This window comes from Lathamus discolor, chromosome 3, assembly GCF_037157495.1.
Source record: "Lathamus discolor isolate bLatDis1 chromosome 3, bLatDis1.hap1, whole genome shotgun sequence".
NCBI classification, from domain to species: domain Eukaryota; kingdom Metazoa; phylum Chordata; class Aves; order Psittaciformes; family Psittacidae; genus Lathamus; species Lathamus discolor.
In genome coordinates this window covers 147,386,671-147,412,632 of record NC_088886.1, presented here as the reverse complement: position 1 = coordinate 147,412,632, position 25,962 = coordinate 147,386,671, and the positions used below count along the sequence as shown (strand labels likewise).

The 25,962-nt window shown below is 45.5% G+C and overlaps 1 protein-coding gene across 7 annotated transcripts in view; it reads right to left on the bottom strand.

The window, feature by feature from the left end:
* Positions 1-25,962, bottom strand: part of TACC2 (transforming acidic coiled-coil containing protein 2) — a 150,102-nt gene that overhangs the window by 50,192 nt on the left and 73,948 nt on the right. Inside the window, exon 1 of one of the 7 annotated variants that reach the window (XM_065672414.1) lies at positions 14,433-14,925. The exons of the other annotated variants lie outside the window; for them this stretch is intronic. Coding sequence (XP_065528486.1) covers positions 14,433-14,500 — 68 coding nt within the window. The 5' untranslated portion in view covers positions 14,501-14,925. Of the gene's footprint in view, positions 1-14,432; positions 14,926-25,962 lie in introns of those variants that run through there. 7 annotated transcript variants of the gene reach the window in all.

Sequence of the window (25,962 nt, the reverse complement as noted above, 5' to 3'; positions counted from 1 at the left end):
AGTAATTGAGGTCTCTCATACCTGCCAGTGATGCTCAGGTAGCACTCCATAAGCTCATCCTTCTCGTTGGTACTAAGAAACCCTATCCACTAATTAGAATCACAGAATCCCAGACTGGTTTGTGTTGAAGGGACCTTAAAGCTCATCCAGCTCCAACCCCTGCCATGGGCAGGGACCCCTTCCACTGGAGCAGCTTGCTCCAAGCCCCTGTGTCCAACCTGGCCTTGAGCACTGCCAGGGATGGGGCAGCCACAGCTTCTCTGGGCACCCTGTGCCAGCGCCTCAGCACCCCCTCACAGGGAAGAGCTTCTGCCTAAGAGCTCATCGCAGTCTCCCCTCGGGCAGGTTCAAGCCATTCCCCTTGGCCTGTCCCTACAGGCCCTCATCCAAAGCCCCTCTCCAGGTTTCCTGCAGCCCCTTTAGGCACTGGAGCTGCTCTCAGGTCTCCCCTTCAGGAGCCTTCTCTTCTCCAGGCTGCCCCAGCCCAGCTCTCTCAGCCTGGCCCCAGAGCAGAGCTGCTCCAGCCCTCGCAGCATCTCCGTGGCCCTATGGCCACAAAATATCCACTGCATGGATATTTTGTCTTCCTTTCCACCTCATCTTCAGTTCACGGGAAAAGGGCTGCCCAAGCAGATCCATCACTTCTCACCATCATCACAGCCACATAAAACCACACTCAAGTTATCTGCAGATGTGTTTCCCTGGGCCTTAAGAATCAAATGACAAATAAGGGCACATGAGACCTCTGCTCCCAGGAGGACATCACACAGTGCTCAGTTCCCATAATGAGATTCAGTGCACCAGAGGTACAAGCAGGTCTCCGAGGCAAGCACGGAGTCCAAAGCCATGCTTTGGAAGGATCCAAATGAGCAAACACTGCTGTGTTGGCACATAAGCACCACCTATGGCAACACCTAAAGATGACACACAGATTCCATCACACCTGGCCCTCCAAAGCATCTGTAGCTGTTTTATCGTAAAGGTAAGGTATGAATTTCACATCACAGAATCACAGAATCCCAAGGGTTGGAAGGGACCTAAAAAGATCATCTAGTCCAACCCCCCTGCAAGAGCAGGGTAACCTACAGTACATCACACAGGAACTTGTCCAGGCAGGCCTTGAATATCTCCAGTGTAGGAGACTCCACAACCCCCCTGGGCAACCTGTTCCAGTGCTCTGTCACTCTTACAGTAAAGAAGTTCTTCCTGATGTTAACGTGGAACTTCCTATGCTCCAGTTTACACCCATTGCCCCTTGTCCTATCACTGGATATCACTGAAAAAAGCCTAGCTCCATCATCCTGACACCTACCCTTCACATATTTGTAAACATTGATGAGGTCACCCCTCAGTCTCCTCTTCTCCAAGCTAAAGAGACCCAGCTCCCTCAGCCTCTCCTCATAAGGGAGATGTTCCACTCCCTTAATCATCCTTGTGGCTCTGCGCTGGACTCCTTCAAGCAATTCCCTGTCCTTCTTGAACAGAGGGGCCCAGAACTGGAGTATGTACTGAACAATTATCATACACAGCGAGATGAATCTAAATCAGGGAGGATAAAATCCCAGCCTCTTAAAATGTTCAATTTAGTACTGAAGATGAATTTTGATTTTCATTCTTGTAAATCCCCTAGGGAGATGAGCTGGAAACAAAACGGAGGAGAAAGTTCCGTAGTCTCACCTCCATCGATCGTTTTCAGAGCCGATCCTCGTAAAACCTGCATGAATAATTCAGGTCTGGTTTACTGATGAGATCAGAACCAAGGATGCAGGACATCCTTCCATTACTTCTGAGGTCAGTTTGGTTTGAGTGTTACTTAAGCAGGCACATAAACTGCCCCGGGAAGAGCCACACTGGCTGATAGATTTTAATAGACACTCGGTACCATTACAGTTTCTAAAGACAGAGAAGCAAGGCACTCAGAAATGCACATTAATTTCAGTCTAAGGTCTTTCACTGTACACAGCCTGATATAACCTTTTCAGGTATCCTAGTGCTATTTTCAATGGTTAAACTGATTTTTCCATATAGTTCTTAAAAAAACCCCAAACCAAATAAACAACAACAAAGAGAACACTGAGGCAGGATGTTCATAGAATCATAGAATAGTTAGGGTTGGAAAGGACCTCAAGATCATCCAGTTCCAAGCCCCCTGCCATGGGCAGGGACACCTCACACTAAACCATCCCACACAAGGCTTCATCTAACCTGGCCTTGAACACTGCCAGGGATGGAGCACTCACAACCTCCCTGGGCAACCCATTCTAGTGCCTCACCACCCTAACAGGAAAGAATTTCCTCCTTATATCCAATCTAAACTTCCCCTGTTTAAGTTTTAACTTAACTATGTTTTAGTAAGACATCTCTCCTGACGAAGATCAATCCTACTCTCAACTCTGCCACTGAACTGCTGCACATACATACTCTTGGTCTGTTCAATTCTGCATCCACCTCGCATCTGTCTTACCCACTCAGCCTGGGATCTCTTAATGGTATGAATGGCCTCTTGCTATGGATGTGTGCAGACTCCAGAGTAGGGGAAAAATACTGCTCAGTACGTATTACATTTGAGGGTTTTCTCCTTCATTTATATAAAATTTGATAAGTGACAACCTCATAATTCATCTTGTGGCATCACTCACATTGCAGATGCACAATACTGTAATACAGAGATAAAACTAATCTTTCCTCTTTCTTTTCCCCCTTATTTCCCCCGACTCTTACAAATACAGCTCTGGATCATAACTCAGAATGACCAAGACAGCCTGAATGGTAATTTGTTTCCTGGAGATCCCATTACCCGTTCAGGCCAGCAGCCATTAGCTGGCCCAAGGGCCTACTCACAAGTACCATGGATATTCTACAGCTACAAGAAAAGGTCATATTTTCATCCCAGCACTAGGTTAGGATCATTTCAAAGATGTGTCTGCTTTGTATGCTATCGTTTTTGTACAGTATTTGCCTACTCAGTGACTTCACCTAACATGACATCCCACAGTAATTAGCTTCTTTTAACATGATTGTTACTTATGTCATTGTTCACCTACATGGTTTGAATATAAAACATCCCTACAGATGTTTTATATTCAATTTTACAGACTTAAAAGTCTTAATATTAAACCTGTACAGTGACATACGGAAAGCAGGGATGCGATGGTAGATTCATCAGGTTATTTTGGGTATTAAATATTAATATTTGGTGTCTGAATTAGCATACCTATCGCACCCAGCATCCAAGCATCTGCTAAACGTATGGTATTAAAACCCAACAAAAAAATACAGTGAGAGGCATAAACCCCACAATCAGTATTGCCCCTCTCTAACAAAATACACCACTGAAAAGCCAACACTTCTCCATAGAATCCAACGGTACGGAAAACATTTTGCCCAGCAAAGAGCAAAGGCAGTAACCTCAGCCCAGCCTATCAAAGCTCAAGGGTGATGACTTCTCAAGGCCCACTGAAAGCCATCTGCCTTGCGCCTGTCCTCCCATGGGGAGTGTTCTCAGTGCTGGATCTGATGCTTACATTGAGTCAGAAGCCAGGGGAAGTACAAACGTGTTACTTACATGTCACCAGACTCCATTAACAAGACAGTTACTTTAGGGATGTATTTCTGACCATTAACTATTAATGGACTTCTCTCGCACTGTTGTGTATGTGTTGAGCGACAAGATCATCTACCCTGTAATTACATAAACTCACAAAACTGCTGTACTGTAAGGAGACAAACCACGGAAGAGGTACAGGAAGAGGATGCAGAGATGGAAACAGTCAGATCGCCAACCCTGTCTTCAGCCCACATCCTAATCCAGTTGCTCCACTGGAGAATTACTACTGATTTGCGCACACGAGATGAGAATCAAGCCTTGGAAATAGAATAAAATCATGTTTGGTAGCTCCAAGGTGGCCACAGAGTGACTACCAGAGTGTAACCAGAGTGCACTGGTCTCTGAGGTCTGGTCCAGTTAAATGCAAAATGCTCCAAGCTGTATCAAAAGTCAGTGGGAATTCACAGCTTTGTAGTGTTGAGTCTGTACTATGCAAGTCCATCACCTTATGGGGGAATACTTTTGCCTGCTATGTGATCGATACAGCATATGTACAGAATATGTATCCTATGTGTACCAGAAAAGGCAATTACACCTTGTGCTACTCACTGCATTGCAACACCAGTGCCATGCATCACCAGTTTCTGACTTGGAAAGTCTGATCATCAAAACAAACCCACAACTTCATCACAGGATTGTTTCTGTTTAAACTGAAACGATGGAGAATAATTTTAGTCTTACTTTAGAACATTCACCATTGTTGGCCTATAGACTTCTCCATTTTCACTTGAAAACTGGAGATGGCTCAATGCAAAAATGCATACAACTCCAGCTTCTTTAACCCCAGCAATTCAAAACCATTTTATGGACTAAATCCCCGAACTGGGATGAAGTTAATTTTCCAGGCACCTTCATTCTTTACCCTGCTATCTTTCTGATGCATTAAACCCCTAATAAATACTGTATTGTAGGACAGAAAAACAGATGGCAATTTAAGAACACATCCGATCAAAGATGGGAGGTTTAAACACGAACTGTGTTTTCTGTTCATGGCTTTCTGCAGCAAAAGCAATATTCCACAAATTCACCACAGTTTGTTCCTCAGCAGAGGCATTCCTAAGATAAGAGCAGGATAAATGTCACATGTTCATTTGATGGCCTGAGCTACAACGCAGCAGAGAAGCATCTTTTGCAGTTCTCACTTAAGAATAAAGCTTTTATCAAATAAATCCCATTCCACCGAAACAACAAAGAGCTACTTTAGTGCAATGCAATTACAGAAGAACTTGCATTGACATTGATGTGTGCAGAAAGCAGGGCAGGCACTCCTCTCCAGAGAAGGATTTTAATATTATTTCAGCATAAATAGTCCTACAAGACCCATGGAAAACATGGCTCCTTGGGAAAATAATCACTGCCACATTGAAGGTGACACTTCCTGGTCCACAAGTGATGTGTCCTGACAGGCACAATGTTTAATGTAGGGACACAAGGGAGGAAGATCATTCTGCATCATGTGCAGAAGCATCCAGAGCCGTTCTCCTGCTTTGTGCAGCTTTCTGCTTCTCCTCCATGCTGTGAGCCCAAGGGTGCAACACCCTCTGCTGCCCCAGCACATCTGAGACGGTCCAGCTGAAGGGTTGATGATTTATACCAGTGTAAATTTGGTGTGACTGGGGGAGCATGGCTCAGTTACATAGTGCTGCTGTTCACTGCCCTTCAAAAACAATCAACCTCCAATGTCAAGCCCATGGACAACTTAGCGTCTGAGCCGAGATACAAGAGTCCTTCTTTACATAGGTGAGATAACAGAAATAAAACACTCTGGCTCCCCTTCTCAGATCGTAATGTGGGACTTGAGCAATGGAAAATACCACCTCGCGTGTTATCCAAACCACACGGATCTGTTTAGAAATGTGTCTTCCAGAATGGATTGCAAAAAGCAACTTGTGAATCCCTGAAACATTAATCACTTCCTCTAAAAGGCCAATTTTTCCTCACAGGATGGTTATATTTAGAGAACAGGATTAGAACTGCAAGTGGAGAAGAATTAAGCCAGCCTGATCATCTTAAACATAACGTCGATTTTGGGGTTGTAGCCTATTGTATTCCAAGTAATCTTCCTACCGTAACTGATATGGGAAGAAGGAATTATTTTTTCCTGCTTTTTCTGCTTGTTTATTCAGCGATTTTGAAAGCATTTTGTGCAGAAGCCAAATTCACACTCCCCCAACAAAAGCCATTTCCTGCTTTCACACAGCAACCAGAAAGAAAAGTCTTGAGCTGTGGGAAACCACATCTGAAGGGAAAAGAGACTGCGGGATATAACATGCCATACTTACAGCAGCACTTCAGACTACTTAAATCATTTTTTTTAACTGATTAGCAAGAAGTCCCCCACATTGCTTTAAATCACGTTCAGTTTTTCTTCTTTAGTGCTTTTCCTGGGTGTGTTTTTCAACACTACTGATAAAAATGAATAATGAAACGAACCCCCATCCTTTCTGGTCTGCCTGCTCTTGCCTTTTACTGGCTTCAGCCTCCGTAATGACAACATCGATGTTACAGAAACAGGGCTCAGCACTGAAGATCTTTTTAATCCCTTATGCTCTTTCCAGGCAGATGCTTTGTTCTCAGAGGACCAACAGGAAAACACCACTTAATTAAAGGCACTCATCTTCAGACACCACAATAGCAAATATATTAATGTGTCCCTAAGTCACCAGAGGCTGCTGAATATTTGAATACAGAATCTCTGAGGGAATGAGAAGGAACAGTAAGGATGCAGGATACCCCAATATCCAAGGTAGAAAAGACCACAAATTGGAGCAGGTTGCCCAGAGAAGCTGTGGCTGCCCCATCCCTGGCAGTGCTCAAGGCCAGGTTGGACACGGGGGCTTGGAGCAAGCTGCTCTAGTGGAAGGTATCCCTGCCCGTGGCAGGGGTTGGAACTGGATGAGCTTTAAGGTCCCTTTCAACACAAACCAGTCTGGGATTCTATGATTCTATGATAAATATAGTTATAACCAGTTAATACATAATAATCCCAGTCAGTACCATACTGTTCACCCTAGTAGGTTAGGGATTGGGATTTGAATCAGTAGTCGATGTGCAGTATTTAATACCCATGGCGAATACCTTTCCTCTGCCATTAGTACCAAGCTCTGAAGTTTCAATCCAGGAAACAAAATCCTGTTAACTGTCTCCTCAGAAAGCATCCAGGGCCCTGTGCTCACTGCTTTATAGCATCCTGCAATGGCTTCAAGGGGAAACAATCAATAATTCATTGGAAGCCAGAGCCATAGGTTTGAAATTGCTTTGTCTGCTAGAACAACATTTTAAATGCAACAAGGCTTTCCAGAGCCACATCTCTGCCCTGTCACACTGCTCAAAAGCAAGACCAGGGAACAAAACAGCAGCTATGAAGTGCAAAGATGAGTATATGACACCTGTAATGCCTGAGAGACAGGCTTATCTTGAGAGGCACGGAGATTTGTGAATATAGTGAGATGTGGCAATCAGAATGTGCTCTTGTAATGCTTGTGGTCCTTCCTTTCAGGAAAGAGATAAAGATTACATGGAGGGTGGAAAAGGGAGGCAGGGGGTCCCTTTGCCAAAAGAGAAAGAATGGAGAAAAGAGTCCCTCTGTCCCCAGCCTGCATATGTCCACATTCTGCATATTTTACCCTGCACATGGAGCGGTGCAAAGCTTCTCACAGACCCTCACTAAGCTTTAGTCCTCTCCTTCAACACGTGAAGCAGCTGCATGGATAGAAACACAGCCAGGAAGCAATAGGAGCAAAGGACAAAACAAATCTCAGTCTCTTAACAACAATAACAACATAAACCTCCTACGGGGCTATGACAATTTCATCTGCTGACTGAGGGGTGGGGATGAGCCTTCTGCTGTAGCTCTGGGAGGCTTCTCCCTGACTTCAGCAGAGCTGCAGCTTCCCCTCTCCCAAGGGCACACTTGGTGCTGCTCCAGCTCCCAGTGCAATCAAAGCATCCCCTTGGGTAGGTGCTTTGTGAACGCCCAGCCCCAGGAAGTGCTGACCCAGCACAAGGGCGTGCTGGACAAAGCAATCCCTGCTGTGCAGCGGCACCTCACCAGCTGGCACCCAGCTGTCCTGCCACAGCTCAGCTAGGTGAGGAACCACGAGCTAAACCTTCCCTTCCCTTTCTTTCCCTCCCTTTCCCTGCGTTGGAAGGGGACAGGCACGCACTTGGGAAGTTAAACAAAGGGATTCAAATTCCTTGCTCATCCTCCCCCTCCTTTAGCAACCAAACTCCAGCACAACCCAGGACTCATTTCTAATGAGAGCAATGAACGGTCATTAACAAGATCAATAAATGCAGGTTCCTATGCTGATGGAAATCAAAACTCAAAAGCAGGAGCTTCCGTGATTCTAAGTACTACTAGGTTTCAGATGCCATCTGGTCCATTTTTAGCCCTGGAAACAAGCTTCTTTTGTTTAGGAACACCCTGTCTCGTAAATTTGAACATAATTCTAACGATTCTGCTTAATCAAAATCAAATAAACTTGAAACGGAAAGCCCCAGATTTTCCCAAAGTTTGCTCTTCATCCCAACAGAGCCAACAGCCCCCATTCTTCCTCCTGAACGTAAGAGGCTTCCCAAGCACCCATTCATCTCCTTGGTCAGCCCCCATAGCAGAGGAAGAGGAGCTGTAGCAAACAGCATTGTGGGGCAGCAAGAAACAAAATCAAAAGAGCTCTACAATTACCCTGAGCTCTGTCTCAGAGGTATCCATGGTTGTTTAAACCAATATTCAGTTCACATGCAATGCGTTTAGACAGTCGACGCTGCAAACTCCACTTTGGTTTCTACAGCTACGGAGGGATCTCACTATCTCGTCTGGTATCACCGTCAATGAAGGTTCTCAGGCCAAAACATGCTCTAAAAGAAACTCAGACTCTGGTGGCAAAAGGAAACTAATTCAATTTTTCCCCATTAAGCTGTCTCTCTGGTGCTAATGAAAGTACAAACCATGAGACCCAGTGTCTGCTACTAAATCCAGGTGGCCATTTCTGCGCATTTAATGATCTGAAGGGAAATTACACCTTTTTTCTTAGTTTTTCCATAGTAAAAAATACATTTCTTTGTTTCTTGCAGCACACACACCCATCTTCTCAAAGAAAATGCAAACTGCATTAGAATTGTAGCTATAATTAAAACTCTGCCTTTTGCCACAGAAAAACCTGCTTATCTGGGCTAAATACGAAGTTTGTTACATAGGCAAAACCTTACAGAGCAGCAGAGATGGGTAAGGAAATGATATCTAAGACACCAGCAAATACAAAAACTCTACAGGTGTAAGGTCTTAACACGAAGGAAATGAGTTTATAACAGACAGAACCACTTCCTATGTCTTATAATCATGTTAGAGAAACATTAAAAGCACCCAGACTGTTACCTCTTGGAACACACAGGACCGAAGAGCACCTTTGATTTCAAGTTAACAAGCGGTTACTTGGACTGCTGGGTCAAGCATGACAAAAGCAGAAGCAGGCAGTGAAACAGTTCTGACTGGAAGTGACAGCCACACTGCATGTGCAGGAATGCCTCTTCATTCATGCTTATGCTTTTACTACCCCACATCAGTTTGTATTTTTCAATCTGCCCATATGTCATAACACGTAATAGATGGCAGCAGCTCTGTTACGCAGGGCACACTGTTGAGCAGAGAGAGCTTTACAGCATACATGGATTTGCCAGATGTGTGGCTTGCCTTGCTGATAGAAGGGCAAGTGATTCTGGGGTCTTCTTATTTCATTTTCAAGTCTAAACGTGACCTGCCTACTTACAGTGGCAGATATTGCAGCTGATGTAATAACCTCTCATATCAAAGGAAGCGCTGTCATTGACTTCAGAGACGAGATCCTTTGGAATCAAATAAGGGAGGCTGGAATAAAAGGCAGGGGAGCTTGACGGAAGAATCTGCTTGTTACTTCTGGTCTGTTTTCTCTTAAGCAGCGGACAAGTGCCACAGAGATGCTGCAAGGGCTGGAGCAGCTCTGCTCTGGAGCCAGGCTGAGAGAGCTGGGCTGGGGCAGTCTGGAGAAGAGAAGGCTCCTGAAGGGGAGACCTGAGAGCAGCTCCAGTGCCTGAAGGGGCTGCAGGGAACCTGGAGAGGGGCTTGGGACAAGGGCCTGCAGGGACAGGACAAGTGGGAATGGCTTCAAGCTGAAAGAGGGGAGATCCTACATCTCCCAGCAATTCACCCAGTTTAGTAGACAAATCTAGTAGAGGATGCTCTACTTATTCTGGGGATGCTTATTGATGGCTGTCAATAACAGGAAGAAGAGAACAAATTTACGTAGAATGCTGACAACAGGCAGAACATCCGTCAAGGGATTAACCCCGACTAAACACCACTTCAGTAACAGAAGCCTCCCCTCCTCACAAGACCCAAATTCTTTTCAGTACTTTCAACATGTATACATCCCACCACTGGATGGGGCTTGGGGCAACCTGCTCTAGTGGAAGGTGCCCCTGCTCATGGCAGGGGGCTGGAACTGGATGAGCTTTAAGTTTCCTTCCTACCCAAACCATTTGATGATTCTATGGTATTCATTATGATGATTTTCCTATGTGTGAGCATTCAGAACTGTGCAAATATTTTACCAGGCTAATTTCTTTCAGACTTTTAAGAACTGTTTGGTGGATTCTTTTAACTTTAGGAGATAGAAAAATGAACAATGTGGCAGCGAGCAAGGGCTGTGTTTCTGTATATATGCACATATAACTTGATATATACATGCGTATATACACCCGTTCATACAGCTGCTCACATCCCTGATGCAGGAGGCTGAGTCAATTCAGTTTACATTTCCCGGAGTCTTTCCAGCAACCAACACACAAATGGAAAAGCCACAGAGCAGAAGAAACACTGAAAAGTAACCCAGAAGGGCACCAACATCTTGGCCTGCTACCAATGATCAGTAACATTCAATTTCTTTCTTGGGGCCTGGTCCAGCCCCCACTGAAGTCAGCAGGCATTTCACCAGCAGCTTCAGTGGGAGCTGGCTCAGTCTTCAGTCATTTTCCTCTTGGATTGGCAGGGGATGAAAATGTTAGCGATGCAGCATGGAGAGCTCCTGATGGGAGGAAATGACACATCGTCAGCCCTTTGGCTGATCAAGTAATGGGCACTGAATGTAAACCCTGCCCAGCTGCCGCAAGGACAGCAACCACAATGGTCCACAAAAGGAAGGTGTGGTTCATGCTCATAGAAAGGAACCCTTTCCATCAGGGAAGAAAATGACATGGAGATGACAACTGGGCAAGAGCTCCAAGCTTAGCAACATCTCCTGGTTTATAATACTTTAAAAGTATTCCCAAGAGATAGAAATACATTATTACTAAAAAGAAAACCATTGGTGCATAGGTGATAGCACTCGTCAAGCTGAATCGTGTTCACATCCTCAGAACTGGTATGTTGGTATAGCACAGAGTGCACGTGAGGGTATGGTCACAAGTGCACTCGATGCAAGTGTGGACTCACAAAACCAGTTCTGACAAGTTAAACTTCATCACACTGACATCTGCTTTTATTTCAACCATTCCTATGATCTGATTGAAACATGCCCTTGGTTTAGCTCAGTCTATGACCACAGGGTGCCCGCTGCAAATTGCAAAGCACATGACTGTGCTCAGAATGTCAATGGTGAGGTCTGAACCCACACCACTTTTATCTGCAGTTAACTTTTATTGTCACGGGCTTCCCTTGGGCTTTCCCCTTTTTCATCATTCAAAATTGACTCTTTTTTTTCACCCTTTCAATAAAAGGACAATTGTCACTGCCGGTGACTGAGTCACTGACATTCCACAATGAACAACAGAACACCCCAGGCTGTCAGTATCAATACTGGGTTTATTACAAATACTTCTCTCCTGGCCGAAACAAATCACATTAAAATTGGGAATTTGGCATACACTTGCAAAAAGAGCATACTGAATCACTAAAAACTTTAAAATCTTAACCTAGACCATTTCCAGCATCAATTTCTTCCTATGTTCTTCGCTAGTGTTTAGCAAAGAAGTTCATCATAGGACACTGTGGTGTCCTAAACCAGCAGCTGCTTAGGGAACTTGTTTGTGTCTCTACCTTTTCTTGATGCTAACATAAATCTATTCCAGTAATGATTTCTGATTTACATTCCTCTAAACTGATGAACTCAAGGCAGCCAAATCCAAATCCGTTAAGAGGCTTCCTCCATGATCATAGCATCACACAATCACAGAATGGTTTGGGTTGGAAGGGACCTTAAATCTCATCCAGTTCCAACCCCTGCCATGGGCAGGGACCCCTTCCACTACAGCAGCTTGCTCCAAGCCCCTGTGTCCAACCTGGCCTTGAGCACTGCCAGGGATGGGGCAGCCACAGCTTCTCTGGGCACCCTGTGCCAGCGCCTCAGCACCCTCACAGGGAAGAGCTTCTGCCTAAGAGCTCAGCTCAGTCTCCCCTCGGGCAGGTTCAAGCCGTTCCCCTTGGCCTGTCCCTACAGGCCCTTGTCCCAAGCCCCTCTCCAGGTTCCCTGCAGCCCCTTTAGGCACTGGAACTGCTCTCTGGTCTCCCCTTCAGGAGCCTTCTCTTCTCCAGGCTGCCCCAGCCCAGCTCTCTCAGCCTGGCTCCAGAGCAGAGCTGCTCCAGCCCTCGCAGCATCCCCATGGCCTCCTTTGGACATTGGGCTGTCAGTCTCCGCTGACAACCAAAACAATGACTTCAGGGATGCTGTAACTGCACAGGCAGCCACCCAACTTGCCTGGGTCACAACCAGATGTTTTTGCTTCTCAACTGCCATTAAGGAATTTGCTTGTCCATGCAAAGTGATTTAAATGTATCCTCGTTAAAGAAGTGCTGGTAAAAGTTACAGTGATGAGGGTATAAAGTCAAAGCCTCAGACCAGAACTCATTACCACGACATCCATGAGGATGTTCTCGGTTTTGGAAAACAGGCCCATACTTTCTCAAGGATAAAGAAACATCTCCATACTTATCTCATTTTAGAGTATGTAGTTAGAGTGAAGAAACCTGCACATTCTTTAGTGCTTTATTTAATACAAGATTAATAATATATTTCACAAACTCTTCCCAAGGACATCAACAGTTACTGAACGAGGCTTGTGCTAAAAGTGTATCTGTTGATTATGTCAGGCCTTAAAAGATGATCCTGAAACCCCACAGGAATGACTAACTGCAAAAGATGAGTATTTTTATGTATAAAAGGAGTCACTGAAAGAGCTGACAATATAATTTACTCATGTACCCCCAAATAGATACACATGCATGTATGTGTGTATATATCTAAAACTCGATCAATATGTGTTTCAACAAAATGCATTCTTGAAAGGCTGTGAAAATAGTGACTAAAAGCCACTGAACCCTGCTATAGCTACAGCTCTTCTTGCCCAGTCCTTGGCTCACTGTTAAAAACCAACACCAATCTGTGCAGATGAAAATGTAATTTACAGTACTTGAAAGATAATGAGGCATCTTTTTCTTCTATCATACCTTTAAAACAGAGGTATAGCAGTATAGAGGGATGTCAGTACTGTATAAGGTGGAACTATATAGAAAAAATCTTAACTGGTGAAGCTATACAGCAAAGGAACAAAGGATGCGGAAATGCTGTTAGGCCTGTCTCCTACAAATACAAGACAACTGTATCAAGCAAAGCTATCTGCTGATATACTGGAATATGACAAAGGGGAGTATATACCTCCTTGTAAGGCCTATTAGAGAGGCTAAACTATCAGTTACTGCTCTATCATTCCCTCCATAAGACTCTGAAGCACTTAAACATACAAAGGATGTCTCAACTGTAATCACATCTACCTTAACAAGCAGGCATTCCATTAAAAAATATTTAAGAAGCTGGTTTACAGACTATTCCTAGGGCATAAATATCTAAAACTGACCAAAATCCATGATCAGAAATGAACTCTGTGTTCAGACATGTTAGACAAATGTGATTTGTGTAACTGAAATAACAATAGGAGACAAGGCAATTCTTCTAAAACCCATTCAGAGGCAAGGTCCATGCTCTAGCACATCAGCCGAGGAGTTTGGGGTGGAGGGTTAGGAATAAAAGACTGTTGCTAAGTAAACTGACCAATCCTCAACCAATAAATGACAAAGTCCTATTTACAAGTGGAAATGACTCTGCTATTTCTGCATGCACATACATATTTGTGCCCTTCCATATACGATTTAGCCATCTGAAAAAGTGGTAACTTGTTCTGAACAAGCACTGATTGCTTTTTCCTCCCTTCCCCCCTAGTGAATCTTTCGGAGTTGGCGTTTAGTGAGAAGAAGTATAAGGACACCTTGCTTATGATTCATCAGAGGATATAACACCATGACAGGGACGGATGCTGACAAGAATGATGTGACCTGAAAAAACAGTTATCTATATAGAGAAAAGCAGAAAGAAGCTCTGAAAACCCCAGTGAAACGCAGCTCCACGCTGTGCATTGTGAATAGAAAACACCGAGGTGGTGGGTTTGGGAGGGGGGAAGGGGTTGGGTTTTTGTTTGCTGGAAATGGTCATTGTGTTTGATTGATTATGCACCCAAAACATAAAAAGACAAAACACATGGTACACAGCTATAGCCCAACAGCGATGAACGGAGGCGGTCAGCCCAAGCGAGGTGCCTTCATAGTGGGAAAGCATCCTTAAATACAACCTCTAATATGTAGCAAACCCTTAACTATGTCTCCAGCTGAATGCAGTCAGCACTAAACAAAGGCCCCATACACAAAAGTCAGCTCCTTAACGCACAGGTTAAGTGCAGAAAGGGCTGCAGGCCCAGCGGTACAGAGGAAGAAAAGAGGAGAGCAAAGGGAATGCACACTTACATGGCCTCTGACGGCTCCCGGTGCAGGCTACCTGTCTGTGCCTGCTGCAGAGACTGCGAGCCTCCCATCCTCAGCGTGCCCTTGGGTTGGAGCTAGAGGCGAGCAAGGCCAGCTTCCTCCGTAATTCCACCAGCAAGGAGCCCCGGGAGCTCTGGCTGTGTAGAGGCTGCAATACTGCAGTGCAGATGGAAACAGCTGCTTGCATCAGTGGCAGTATAAGCAGAAACACTTCAGCAGCAGCTTCTCTTCTCTGAACTGTTGCCAGTTTTGCCTTTTGCTGCTTTTTTTCCTTCCCCTCCTTTCTGTCCAGATGAACACTATTTATAATAGAAAATAGAATCCCAGCCACCGTGACAGGCTGATCATCTGCTAAACATCAGTGGTCCAAGCCGCTACGGCGTGCAAGCGCCTCTGACACGGGACTAGCGGCGATTGAAGCTGGCTTCAAAAACAAAACCATAAAATAAATAAATAAAGAAGAAAAGCAGACCCTCCCTTTAAGCACACATTGTCAGCTACTGTGGCTCTCCAAGGACCTACAGGCAGGACCATTATATTGTGTTGACTCAGCTGATTTGAAATGCAAATGCACGTGTGCACTGGATGCCGCGCATATATTTCCCTCTAATAACAGGCACGTTGTGCACATGGGGGTGACTGCAGGGAGCGTTGACAAGCAGAACGGCTGCTTTCATTTGGATCCTTCAAACAAATGAGCTCATCCCTCTGCAAAAAATGGAATCTTCCATGAGGAACGTAGGGAGAATCTCATGAGCAGCCAAGGTAAACAAGGCAATGTGGGAGCGGACCCTGCCCGCCGCTGCTCCATCCCACAGATCCCTGCACTTAACTGCTTTGCTTCTGCCTCCACGGACCTCCTCGCTGGATGATGAGGTGGAGAACTGGGGAGGCTCATCATCTAATACAGATCTGGTAAGCCCACAGAGTCAAGCAAACAGCATTCCAAAGCCTATGAATTAAGCTTATCCTTCTGCCACTGCGGGGGTATCAGGGGACTGGGAATTCATATGCATGACAAGCTGAAAGGGCTGGGCACCATCCCTCTCCACATCACTGCCTTCAGGAAATAACAGATGCTTCACGTACAAGTTATGATTCACATCATTAAAGGAGCAAAAAAACCACCCCATCAGTTGCACTATCATCTACACTAGGAATTAAACTCTAGGGACACAAATGGCCTGAAGTTATGCACCAATTCTGGGTATGTGACAGAGCAGAGAGGTCAAAATGATCAGAGAAACCTAATGGAAATATTAGAACATACTGACTTCCAAGCACTCATCACAGCATGGCTTTAATGTTTTAGTGGAGGCCTCACTAGGCTCACACCTTAAACAGCTTTGGGGTTTTTCCTCTATTTCCTAAAAGAGGAATCCAGTAGTATTTGCTTACCCTACAGAAACAAGGAGTGCTGTGTACATGTGCAAGGTTCTGTCTCTCTAGATGCACCCACAAAAGATTGTTCTTGGGATAAGAAGAAACAAAGACGCTTAGTGAGCATGAAGCGCCGAACAGAGACTGCCTAAAATTAAGTCTGGTTTACAAACACCACCAAAATCAATGTGCCTTTTTGCTCTCTTTTTTTAAACTAAGGGGAAGAGCTTGTGAGCCAGCACTTTGTGTAGGCACAAACTCCCAAGCAAGTTACAATATCGGGGTTGTTTCATTTCTGGTGAAAGCCAAACCCTCATTTTTAGTGTCTCAGTGCTCAATGCTCATCTCGAGACCCCCAGAGAAGCAGTGGTTCTACCTCACTCAGGGACTGAGCTTCAGCACTTCTGGTGCCCATTGGATGCTTGAGCCACGGTTCACCCCCAGGTTCTGATGCCACCTTGTCAAACCATACCAGTCATCACTGGGCTGAACCAGCCCAGTTCTCTCAGAGCAGAGCTGCTCCAGCCCTTCAAGTACCTTTGTGGCCCTTCTCCAGACTCACTTTAACAGTTCCACATCAACAGGATCCACATCAACAGGATCCGATGAGGAAAACTAAGATTGGGAATACAAAAATCAAATCAACTGTTACATGGAAATTTCTAACAGTGAGGATAGTTACCTCATGGGGATGGAACACATTTAACAGCTTTAAAACTCCAGGCTGTGATGGTCTTTCAAAACCAGATGTGCTGTAGCTGAGCCTTGGACTTGCAGGTGTTTGTTGACCAAGGGATGCAGGTGTCACAAATACCAGGCTGCAGTCTCTGGCCAGCACTCCACAAGAGGCCATTCTGATTTGGCCATAAAGCTGTCTGTGGACCAACACTAGGTTGGAATATGGAGAGGATCCCTCATTTTGCTTGTTGCTACATCCCCCTAAACCCACCTGTTCTTTAAACTACTTGAGATGCTCAGAAGATTACACCACTGACATTTCACTCTTTGCACTTCAGAGAGAGGGGACATGTAATGAAGCATCATACAGCTACAACATCATGCAAAGCTGCTCTGGCCTTTGACTTTATGTGGCAGAAGCAGAGTCCAGAAGACCTCGAGTTGAACACAAACATGGTGTCATCAGCAGCACTGGAAGGCTTTCCCTGCAGCCTACCCAGATCAGCATGAAATACCTAGGATGAGAAAGGAGCTCTCCCACTCCTGCCTGGATCCAGTCCATCCTCTGAGCCTGCCAAGGAGCATCAGTTTAGTACTAAATTTAGTGCTGGCTTTTAAAAATATAAGAACTGTGTTGACACTAAAGTACATTTTGTAAGAACTTCTCTGGAACCTGAGAAAGACGTAGATGTAGCTCAAAAAGAGGAAGAACCATTAAAAAAGAAATCCCACTGTGGCTTCAAAGGACTTAAGGATGCCCCAGGCATTTCAGCCTAGGGATGAACAGCCACATAACAACTTATTGTGATCCCACAACTGAAAAGGACTACTTAAGTATTCAGTCCCATCCCTTGAAATTTATCTTTTTCTCTTTCTGCCTGTTTCATTCATTTGAGCAAGAGCTGTATTTTGGCCTATACTAAAACGTTACAAGCCGTATTTTGGCCTATAATAAAACGTTAATGTTTTATTGAAACCTGATGTCTATTGGTTAGCCATTTAAAATGCTGTATAGGCTCCTAAATATTTGGTCTTACTACGTTTCATGTTTATATGTAAAATCAGACTTGGGTCACTTACACCCAATTTGAAATGTTTGGCTTCCATCAGAAAACAGAGCTGGACACGACTGGGATAAGGTTTATGATATACTAAGATTTATGTTCTGCTTCTTTTGCTCTTGGCTTCACTGTCCATGGTGCGAGGCACTTGCACTAGACGTAAACCCACACAAAAAGAAACATCAAAGAACCTACTGAAAGAAAGCCTCCCTCACACATCCATCCCCCTTGGGAAGGAGAGGGTGAATATTAAGCTGTGCCTCCTAGCTGCGATGCATTATTGACGTGCTGAGCAGAAATGAGCACCATATAAAGCCAACTGCATAGACAGAGCAAAACCAAACATCCCGATAACAGAAAGTGGTTTCTTTGGTATCCTAAAGGCTGCTGCCAAAGCTCTGCGGAACAGAACTGACCACAACAAACAAAAAAAAGATGGAAAAATGTAAAAAAGGAAAATTACTGTTTAAATGTAATTCCGCCCCCCCTGGATATATTTAGATGATATTGCCTTTGGATCGCAAAGCCTTGCATGCAGCCTGGAAAGACAATTTTCATAGAATCACAAAATGGTTTGGGTTGGAAAGGACTTTAAAGCTCATCCAGTTCCAGCCCCCTGCCACGGGCAGGGACACCTTCCACTAGAGCAGGTTGTTCTAAGTCCTGTCCACGTGTAACATAACACACCACAAAACAACACAAGGAGATCCTAGGTGTAAAGCTTCACAGGTTTAACTTGTTCTTATAGATCAAATGCTTTGATAAACACATTGTCTGCTCCACCACTTATCTAGATTAATGCAGTACGAGTTATTTGCATTGAAATCCTGTTCATGAACAAACACAATGTCTCAGGATATTAAGCCTGAGCACACAGAGTATTTCCATCAGCCAAGTCAAAGAAAAATGGAGTGACAAGTGAGGATACAACCAGGATAAACAGAAGATCACAGGAAACAAATGCTAGAACGGGTTTCTAAACAAATTAAAATGATAATACAAATCATAATATAAACCATTTAAATAAAATAAATAACATTGCTCTCCAGCCTCATTGATCACCGGTTGGTTGCTAAGGTCACTGCTTAATCTAAATTGCAAGTGAGATTAATGGCATTGAGTTATGAATAACCAAGATGCCTGCTTAAGTTATTGAAATTTCCTGCATGGGAAACCCACTGCAAAGATAACAAAAGGGGCCCCTGCACGGTGCTATTCAGGATGCCGGGGCAGGGGGGTTACAGGCTTTCAGAGGTCGGCAGTGAATTACCATCAGTAACGTGAGAACTAAACGCACCACAGGATTCCGCATACAAAAGCGTTCTATGAAATTAGGAAGCCACACAAACAGGGAGATGAGGTTTCCAAGAGCTGAGCACACCCTCAAGTGCGGGAGCCTCCACGGAGGCTGTGCTGAGACTTCATAGAACCCCAGCCTGGTTTGGGTTGGAAGGGACCTTAAAGCTCATCCAGCTCCAACCCCTGCAACAAGCAGGGACCCCTTCCACTGGAGCAGCTTGCTCCAAGCCCCTGTGTCCAACCTGGCCTTGAGCACTGCCAGGGATGGGGCAGCCACAGCTTCTCTGGGCACCCTGTGCCAGCGCCTCAGCACCCTCACAGGGAAGAGCTTCTGCCTAAGAGCTCACCTCAGTCTCCCCTCGGGCAGGTTCAAGCCATTCCCCTTGGCCTGTCCCTACAGGCCCTTGTCCCAAGCCCCTCTCCAGGTTCCCTGCAGCCCCTTTAGGCACTGGAGCTGCTCTCAGGTCTCCCCTTCAGGAGCCTTCTCTTCTCCAGGCTGCCCCAGCCCAGCTCTCTCAGCTTTTCACCAAAGGAACAAGGGGGTCTGCCTTCCACACAGATCTACAGAGGAGACACAATTTAAGGCTCAAACACAGCCAGACCCCTGTGGAAAGCTCTTCATCCCACATCATTTCAGGCAGCCTCTGGCCTGTCATTTGCTCCTTTGCTTTCCCCTCCTGCCAAGGCACAGATACATTAATCCAGGATTTCATTTGTACCATGCTACTTTATGAATCAGGCCTGAATTCACTGGGTCACAAAGAAAACTTTAAACCTATTTCCCTAATTTCTGGCTGAGCCTTTGGACTGGGACCGCAAGCATAACCACACCAAAGCAGGGAATCTGTTTTACTGCCGAGTGTGCCTCTGCAGACCACAACCACGAACCAAACACCAAAGCTCTGCTGACATAGCCATGCAACAGAGCTGCAGAACCATCACCACAGACTATGGGATCTTTTGCTTCCCTAATTCTTCCTAAGCCTTTAAATGCCCTGAGACCCCGAAGAGGGCTGGAGCCAGAATTGTTAGGAAAGGAGGTGCCTAATGCCAGGATGGGACTGACATTTTGAAGGGCTTTCATGTACCTGCACTCATCTGACAAGATCAGTGTGAATAATGCTCCATGGGAGCATCTTGCAGCAGATCTCAAGAGGCAGAATTCAAAGGTTTCTTGGCCTCAGGGCCTAAGTGGAGGAATTAGATTATGAAAATGCAGGATGAAGACACCGGACAAGGGCAGGATTCCTGCCTGGTGCGAGTCTTAACTGTGACTGATGGGTGCTCAAATGATGCTTGGGTAACTTCTGAAGGAATGTAGCTTGCAGTCAACTTGATTTTGAAAGAGGTAACAGAAAATTGGTTTGGGGCATTTTTGGTATTTTGCAGGGGTTCTTTCTGCTTCTGTTCATAGACTGTTCAGCATCAGGGGTAGAGTACCACAAAAACCAAGTCCAGAGGAGGCCACGAGGATGATCAGGGGGCTGGAGCACCTCCCGTATGAAGACAGGCTGAGGAAGTTGGGGCTGTTCAGCCTGGAGAAGAGAAGGCTGTGTGGGGACCTCAGAGCAGCCTTCCAGTACCTGAAGGGGGCCTATAGGGATGCTGGGGAGGGACTCTTCATCAGGGACTGTAGTGACAGGACAAGGGGTAACGGGTTAAAACTTAAACAGGGGAAGTTTAGATTGGATCTAAGGAGGAAATTCTTTCCTGTGAGGGTGGTGAGACACTGGAATGGGTTGCCCAGGGAGGTTGTGAGTGCTCCATCCCTGGCGGTGTTCAAGGCCAGGTTGGATGAAGCCTTGGGTGGGATGGTTTAGTGTGAGGTGTCCCTGCTCACGGCAGGGGGGATGGAACTGGATGATCTTGAGGTCCTTTCCAACCCTAACTATTCTATGATTCTATGATCTTAAGGTCCTTTCCTACCCTAACTGTTCTATGAAAAGCACAGGCTAAATGGAAGCATAACATTGATTACTGAAAAAAATACAAAATGCACCTGACCGAGCAGCTTTAGCCCATGTGTTACATGGGGTAATGCCCTGCAACAGTGCCACCCTCCTGGCAGTGCCAGGCTCCTGTGGTGCCCACAGAGCTGTCACCCTACATGCCATAGTGCCAAGGAACAGCAATTGAAGCCAGGTGTACTACAGTTGTAGATTGGGGTTGGGAAGGGAGCTTAAAGCTCAACCAGGTCCAGCTCCCAGCCACGGGCAGGGGCACCTTCCACTGGAGCAGCTTGCTCCAAGCCCCTGTGTCCAGCCTGGCCTTGAGCACTGCCAGGGATGGGGCAGCCACAGCTTCTCTGGGCACCCTGTGCCAGCGCCTCAGCACCCTCACAGGGAAGAGCTTCTGCCTAAGAGCTCATCTCAGTCTCCCCTCGGGCAGGTTCAAGCCATTCCCCTTGGCCTGTTCCTACAGGCCCTTGTCCAAAGCTGCTCTTTTGGTTTCCTGTAGCCCCTTTAGGCACTGGAGCTGCTCTAAGGTCTCCCCTTCCGGAGCCTTCTCTTCTCCAGGCTGCATCCTGAATCTCCATCCTGGATCTGTGCAGCTACAGTTTTGTAGGTTTGATGCAAGATGATTAATGCCATTCTCAGATTCCTTGTGGATGGATTAATTAGTGTAACGACATATTCATTTTCATGCTGCTGAACCTGTTCTAGCAGCAAGGAAATTACCATATATCGCCTGAGGGAACCTGTAAAATACACAGTAATAACAAGCAAACACAGGGCTACCGTCGCCCTTTTGTCCACTGCCACATACAGAGAGAAGCTTTACAACACACACAAATAATTGCTCTCTTTGAGCACAAACACGAAGGCAGAATGCACCCCAGAGAGCCCCAATCCTGAACAAAGCCATGGTTAGAAACCCAGAGACATTTCCCACTTCCATCAAGCATCCATTTACGCTTTGCCTTTTAAAAATGCAGTTACTAGAAGCTAGAATTTGTTGAATTGCTGCTGGTTTATGGGAGCTGTCGTCTGCCAGCACGCAACATGGGGGTCTCCAAGCACCCTGCCCACCATACACAGGACTGGCTCCCCCCAGCCTTGGGTTCACACAGAGAAGCCTGAAGGATCTGGTCCCCATCTGGGAGCCTCACTGTACCAGTCCCACAATCAGCTACAAGCAAATGCACTTAGTTCACAGCATTTTGGCTTGAAACACAGCAGACATCCCAGCATTTGGTGCTATTATTTAGTAATAGGCTGAAAAAATCTATACCGAGCAACACAAAGCATCCTCCTGCTTGGGGCTGAGCAGTTCTGAACACATCCCTCAGGAGGCACAATCCCAGACTGGTTTTGGGTTAGTAGGGACCTTAAAGCTCATCCAGCTCCAACCCCTGCCACGGGCAGGGACCCCTTCCACTGGAGCAGCTTGCTCCAAGCCCCTGTGTCCAACCTGGCCTTGAGCACTGCCAGGGATGGGGCAGCCACAGCTTCCCTGGGCACCCTGTGCCAGCGCCTCAGCACCCTCACAGGGAAGAATCTCTTTTGAAATCCTGCAATGGAGGGAATGAATGAAGAGCAGGACTGTGGCTCGTTCCTGTCCATTTGTTACAGATTGGATGATTACATGGAAGGTATCTATTTTCATGTGTTTTATAAGACAGTGAATGCTTTTTGGGTTATCGGCCACAAAGCCCCGTGAGAAACTCTTGGGGTTTAGTTTCCAAGACCTAAGTGACTTCATTTCACTGCTTTCATTCTGTTGCTATTACAAAATAACATTACTTGCGCACTAGAGCCCAGACACACGTTAGAGGTATACCACTATCCTGTTCATCGTATGCGTGTAAAAAACCCCAGCACTTCACCCCATCCCTCCAAAAAGGGACTTTGCATCCCTCACTTGTATTTCCCATCTGTTCCTCGCTCAATGCACTTGTAAACTTACCATAATGACACACCCCTTTCAAAAGGGTTAAACTGGCTCAAGGAAAAAAGCCTTGTGTTTTTGAATCCTGTTTAATCCCTTCTTGGGTTTGATTACATCACTCAAAGCAACTCAGTCCGGGATCATCAGTATTGGTCACAAATGAAGGCAATCCATAGGCTGTCATTCACTTGGTTTTACATCAAACCTCTCCAGAGGTGGGCAAAAGGAGAGCACTCGTTTTCAACACGCGATCACACAAATAAAACCCAGAAGTCAGAAAGCCTATCCTGTTTTAATGTGCAACACCAAACACTCAGCTTTCTGGGAAGTATTACAAAACCACCTTGTGGAAGCCAACAATGCAGAAAGCAGAGCTTTCCCTGAAGACTGCTGTGACTCTCTGCTTCTGGATAGCAAGATTTGTTGCTGGGCACCAATTGGTTCCAGGCTTATTTCAGGAAAACTAAACAAGGCAGAGATGGCTTCTTCCAACCCAAACCATTCTATGGTTCTATGATTAATTTTGGAGATCCAGAGATCAGCAGAAGTCCTCCATCCATCCAGACTCTCTCAATATGATCTGACTCCGTTCTGGTTTAGCTTTTGAAAGAAAACTGTTCCCATATCCCACAACAAGGAGGACCCACCCCTCTAATCCCATCAGCCACATGTAGCACCACATGCGTAGCATTCAAGGCAGGTAGGGAGGCTACAGGTGAGAACACTGGTGAGGGTGGTTGAAGCACTGGCACAGTGCCTCATCCCTGGCAGTGCTCAAGGCCAGGATGGACACAGGGGCTTGGAGCAAGCTGCTTCAGTGGAAGGGGTCCCTGGCCATGGCAGGGGTTGGAACTGGATGAGCTTTAAGGTCCCTTCCAATCCAAACCATTCCAGGATTCTATGACATGCACAAACACGGCATCGGCTTTTTGCTCTGCAGAACAGATTACACCCACCTCTCTCCCTCACAGCACAATTAAAAGGGATGGATCAGAGGCTTTCCAGCTCCATCCGCAGGGTTTCCATAAAGGATAAGTTACATTCACTATCAGTATTTCAGCACTTCTCCCAAATTATGACGTGTCTGTGACACAGGCCATAATGTGCCTATCGTAATCACACAGGAGACTGAGGAAACACCTCAAGGGTCCACCCAGCAGAACACTGAGCAGTGGCACAGCATTTGCGGAAGTTTAGAACCCTGACGTCCAGGCACTTGCCATAAATGGGACAAAGCGAAACATCACCCAATTTGCATGCTATTATTTCCCATGGCTGATTTGCCTTAATACACATGAATCCCATAAAAACGTGAGATAGTCCAAGTAGTATTTACATAAGGTACTGATTATAACAGCAAAGAGCTGTTTAGACAGGAATAGATTTGCTTTTCAAGAGGGTGCAAGAACTATGCTTTATCCCACAGATCTCTTCAGTTCTCACTTCTGGGTGCATCTTACTTTCCATTACGGTCCGGCAAAGTCTGTTTTCATGTAACAAAAAGATCAAGCACCCAAGTTCAGCTTTAAAGAAGGCTGTGGGTGACAAGACTGCCGGTCTCAAGGCACGAGGATGTTTGACAGCGTACGGTTTGGTTACTGAGGCTGGATTTTGATTCTGCATTAAGAAATTCTACTAACATCACTTAATTACATCATTCTTTACCCGATCTGGGAGATTCTTATGCACACACAGGCACACTATTAAACACACTACATCATTATCAAAAGCATACAGAGGCACAAGCCAGTCTAAATGCCTGAGCCCAGCGGCTCAGTTCTAAACTTATTTCTCTTCTCTTTGATGCTGAATTGCAGTGAAAAGGGAAAAGAAATCACCATGTGTTTTGATGGTTTCTATTTGGATTTGTAAATAACAGCCATCAGGGACTATCCTAACGCACACACAGAATGTGAAAATCAGAGCAGTGTATCCATATACTTCAAACAATTTTGGATGATTCTCTGGAAAGAGCCAACATCTTGGGGTATTTTCTAATCTACAACCTCCTCTGACCATTTCTTTCCATTTTTAGAGAATGGCCGTGGCGTTTAACCTTCATTTAGAAAAATCTCTGCGGATTACAGAACTTGCATAGTGGTGCAAAACAGACCTTCGAGCAGTTCTGCTACTCACCAGCTACACATAGGTTAAAATGTATGGGTCCAGTACAGTTTCATGGAGGAACATTACACAGACGACTTGGCACAGCTGTGTTACAACAAGCACATGCACTAGTAATAGGGATGACACCACTTTCTGATCAGAATAATCAGAACTTTAGAACGAATAATTAACCAATGTGCTACAATTAACCAATTAAATTTATTAAATTGGTTATAATTAACCAATATGTTATAGATACTATACTATGAATGAATTTTTCATAGAATCCCAGACTGGTTTGTGTTGGAAGGGACCTTAAAGCTCATCCAGTTCCAACCCCTGCCACGGGCAGGGACCCCTTCCACTGGAGCAGCTTGCTCCAAGCCCCTGTGTCCAACCTGGCCTTGAGCACTGCCAGGGATGGGGCAGCCACAACTATTAATTCACTGTTCCACAGCAGAACATGTCTATTGTGTATGTTTTCACACATGATTCAGAGCATCCTCCTGCTCACAGTGGCATCTTTTGACATTTCTGAACAGAGCTTCAGTGCAGTAACTCTATTTCCCAAGATGTCTCCTGCCTTGAATGTATTTGTCACCAGCTGCCATTCTGTATCTATGGGGTGGAGAACACTGTTCTCCAGGGAGTGCCCCTTTGATATTCTCAGCTGTGCTGTGACCTTTTCCATTAATAGGAGTCACAGTAAGGGCATGCCTTTATTGCCAAGCCACAACAGCAGACTGGTTAATCACACACGAGACAGGCATCATCTGAAGCTCTGACATGAATATCCAAGCACATGTCTTGTCTTGACTATATCTGAGATGGGAGGACTCAGTTTGGGGGTCTTCCAAGCCAAAGTGCCCTAGGCCATTTATCAAACACTGTAGCACCCATCAGTGCACATCTGAAGGAAACATTTAACTTTGAAATGAAAATAACTCAACATTTCTTCAGCAAGAGCAAAACCAAGCTGAACTTCTTCCTTCAGTGCTGACAACTACAATGGAAATAGGTAGTGTGGGGTGGGAAAGGGGCTGGCAGCATCTGGAGGGGAATGCGTACAACAGTCCTCTTGGATATGACCTCCACTAGCA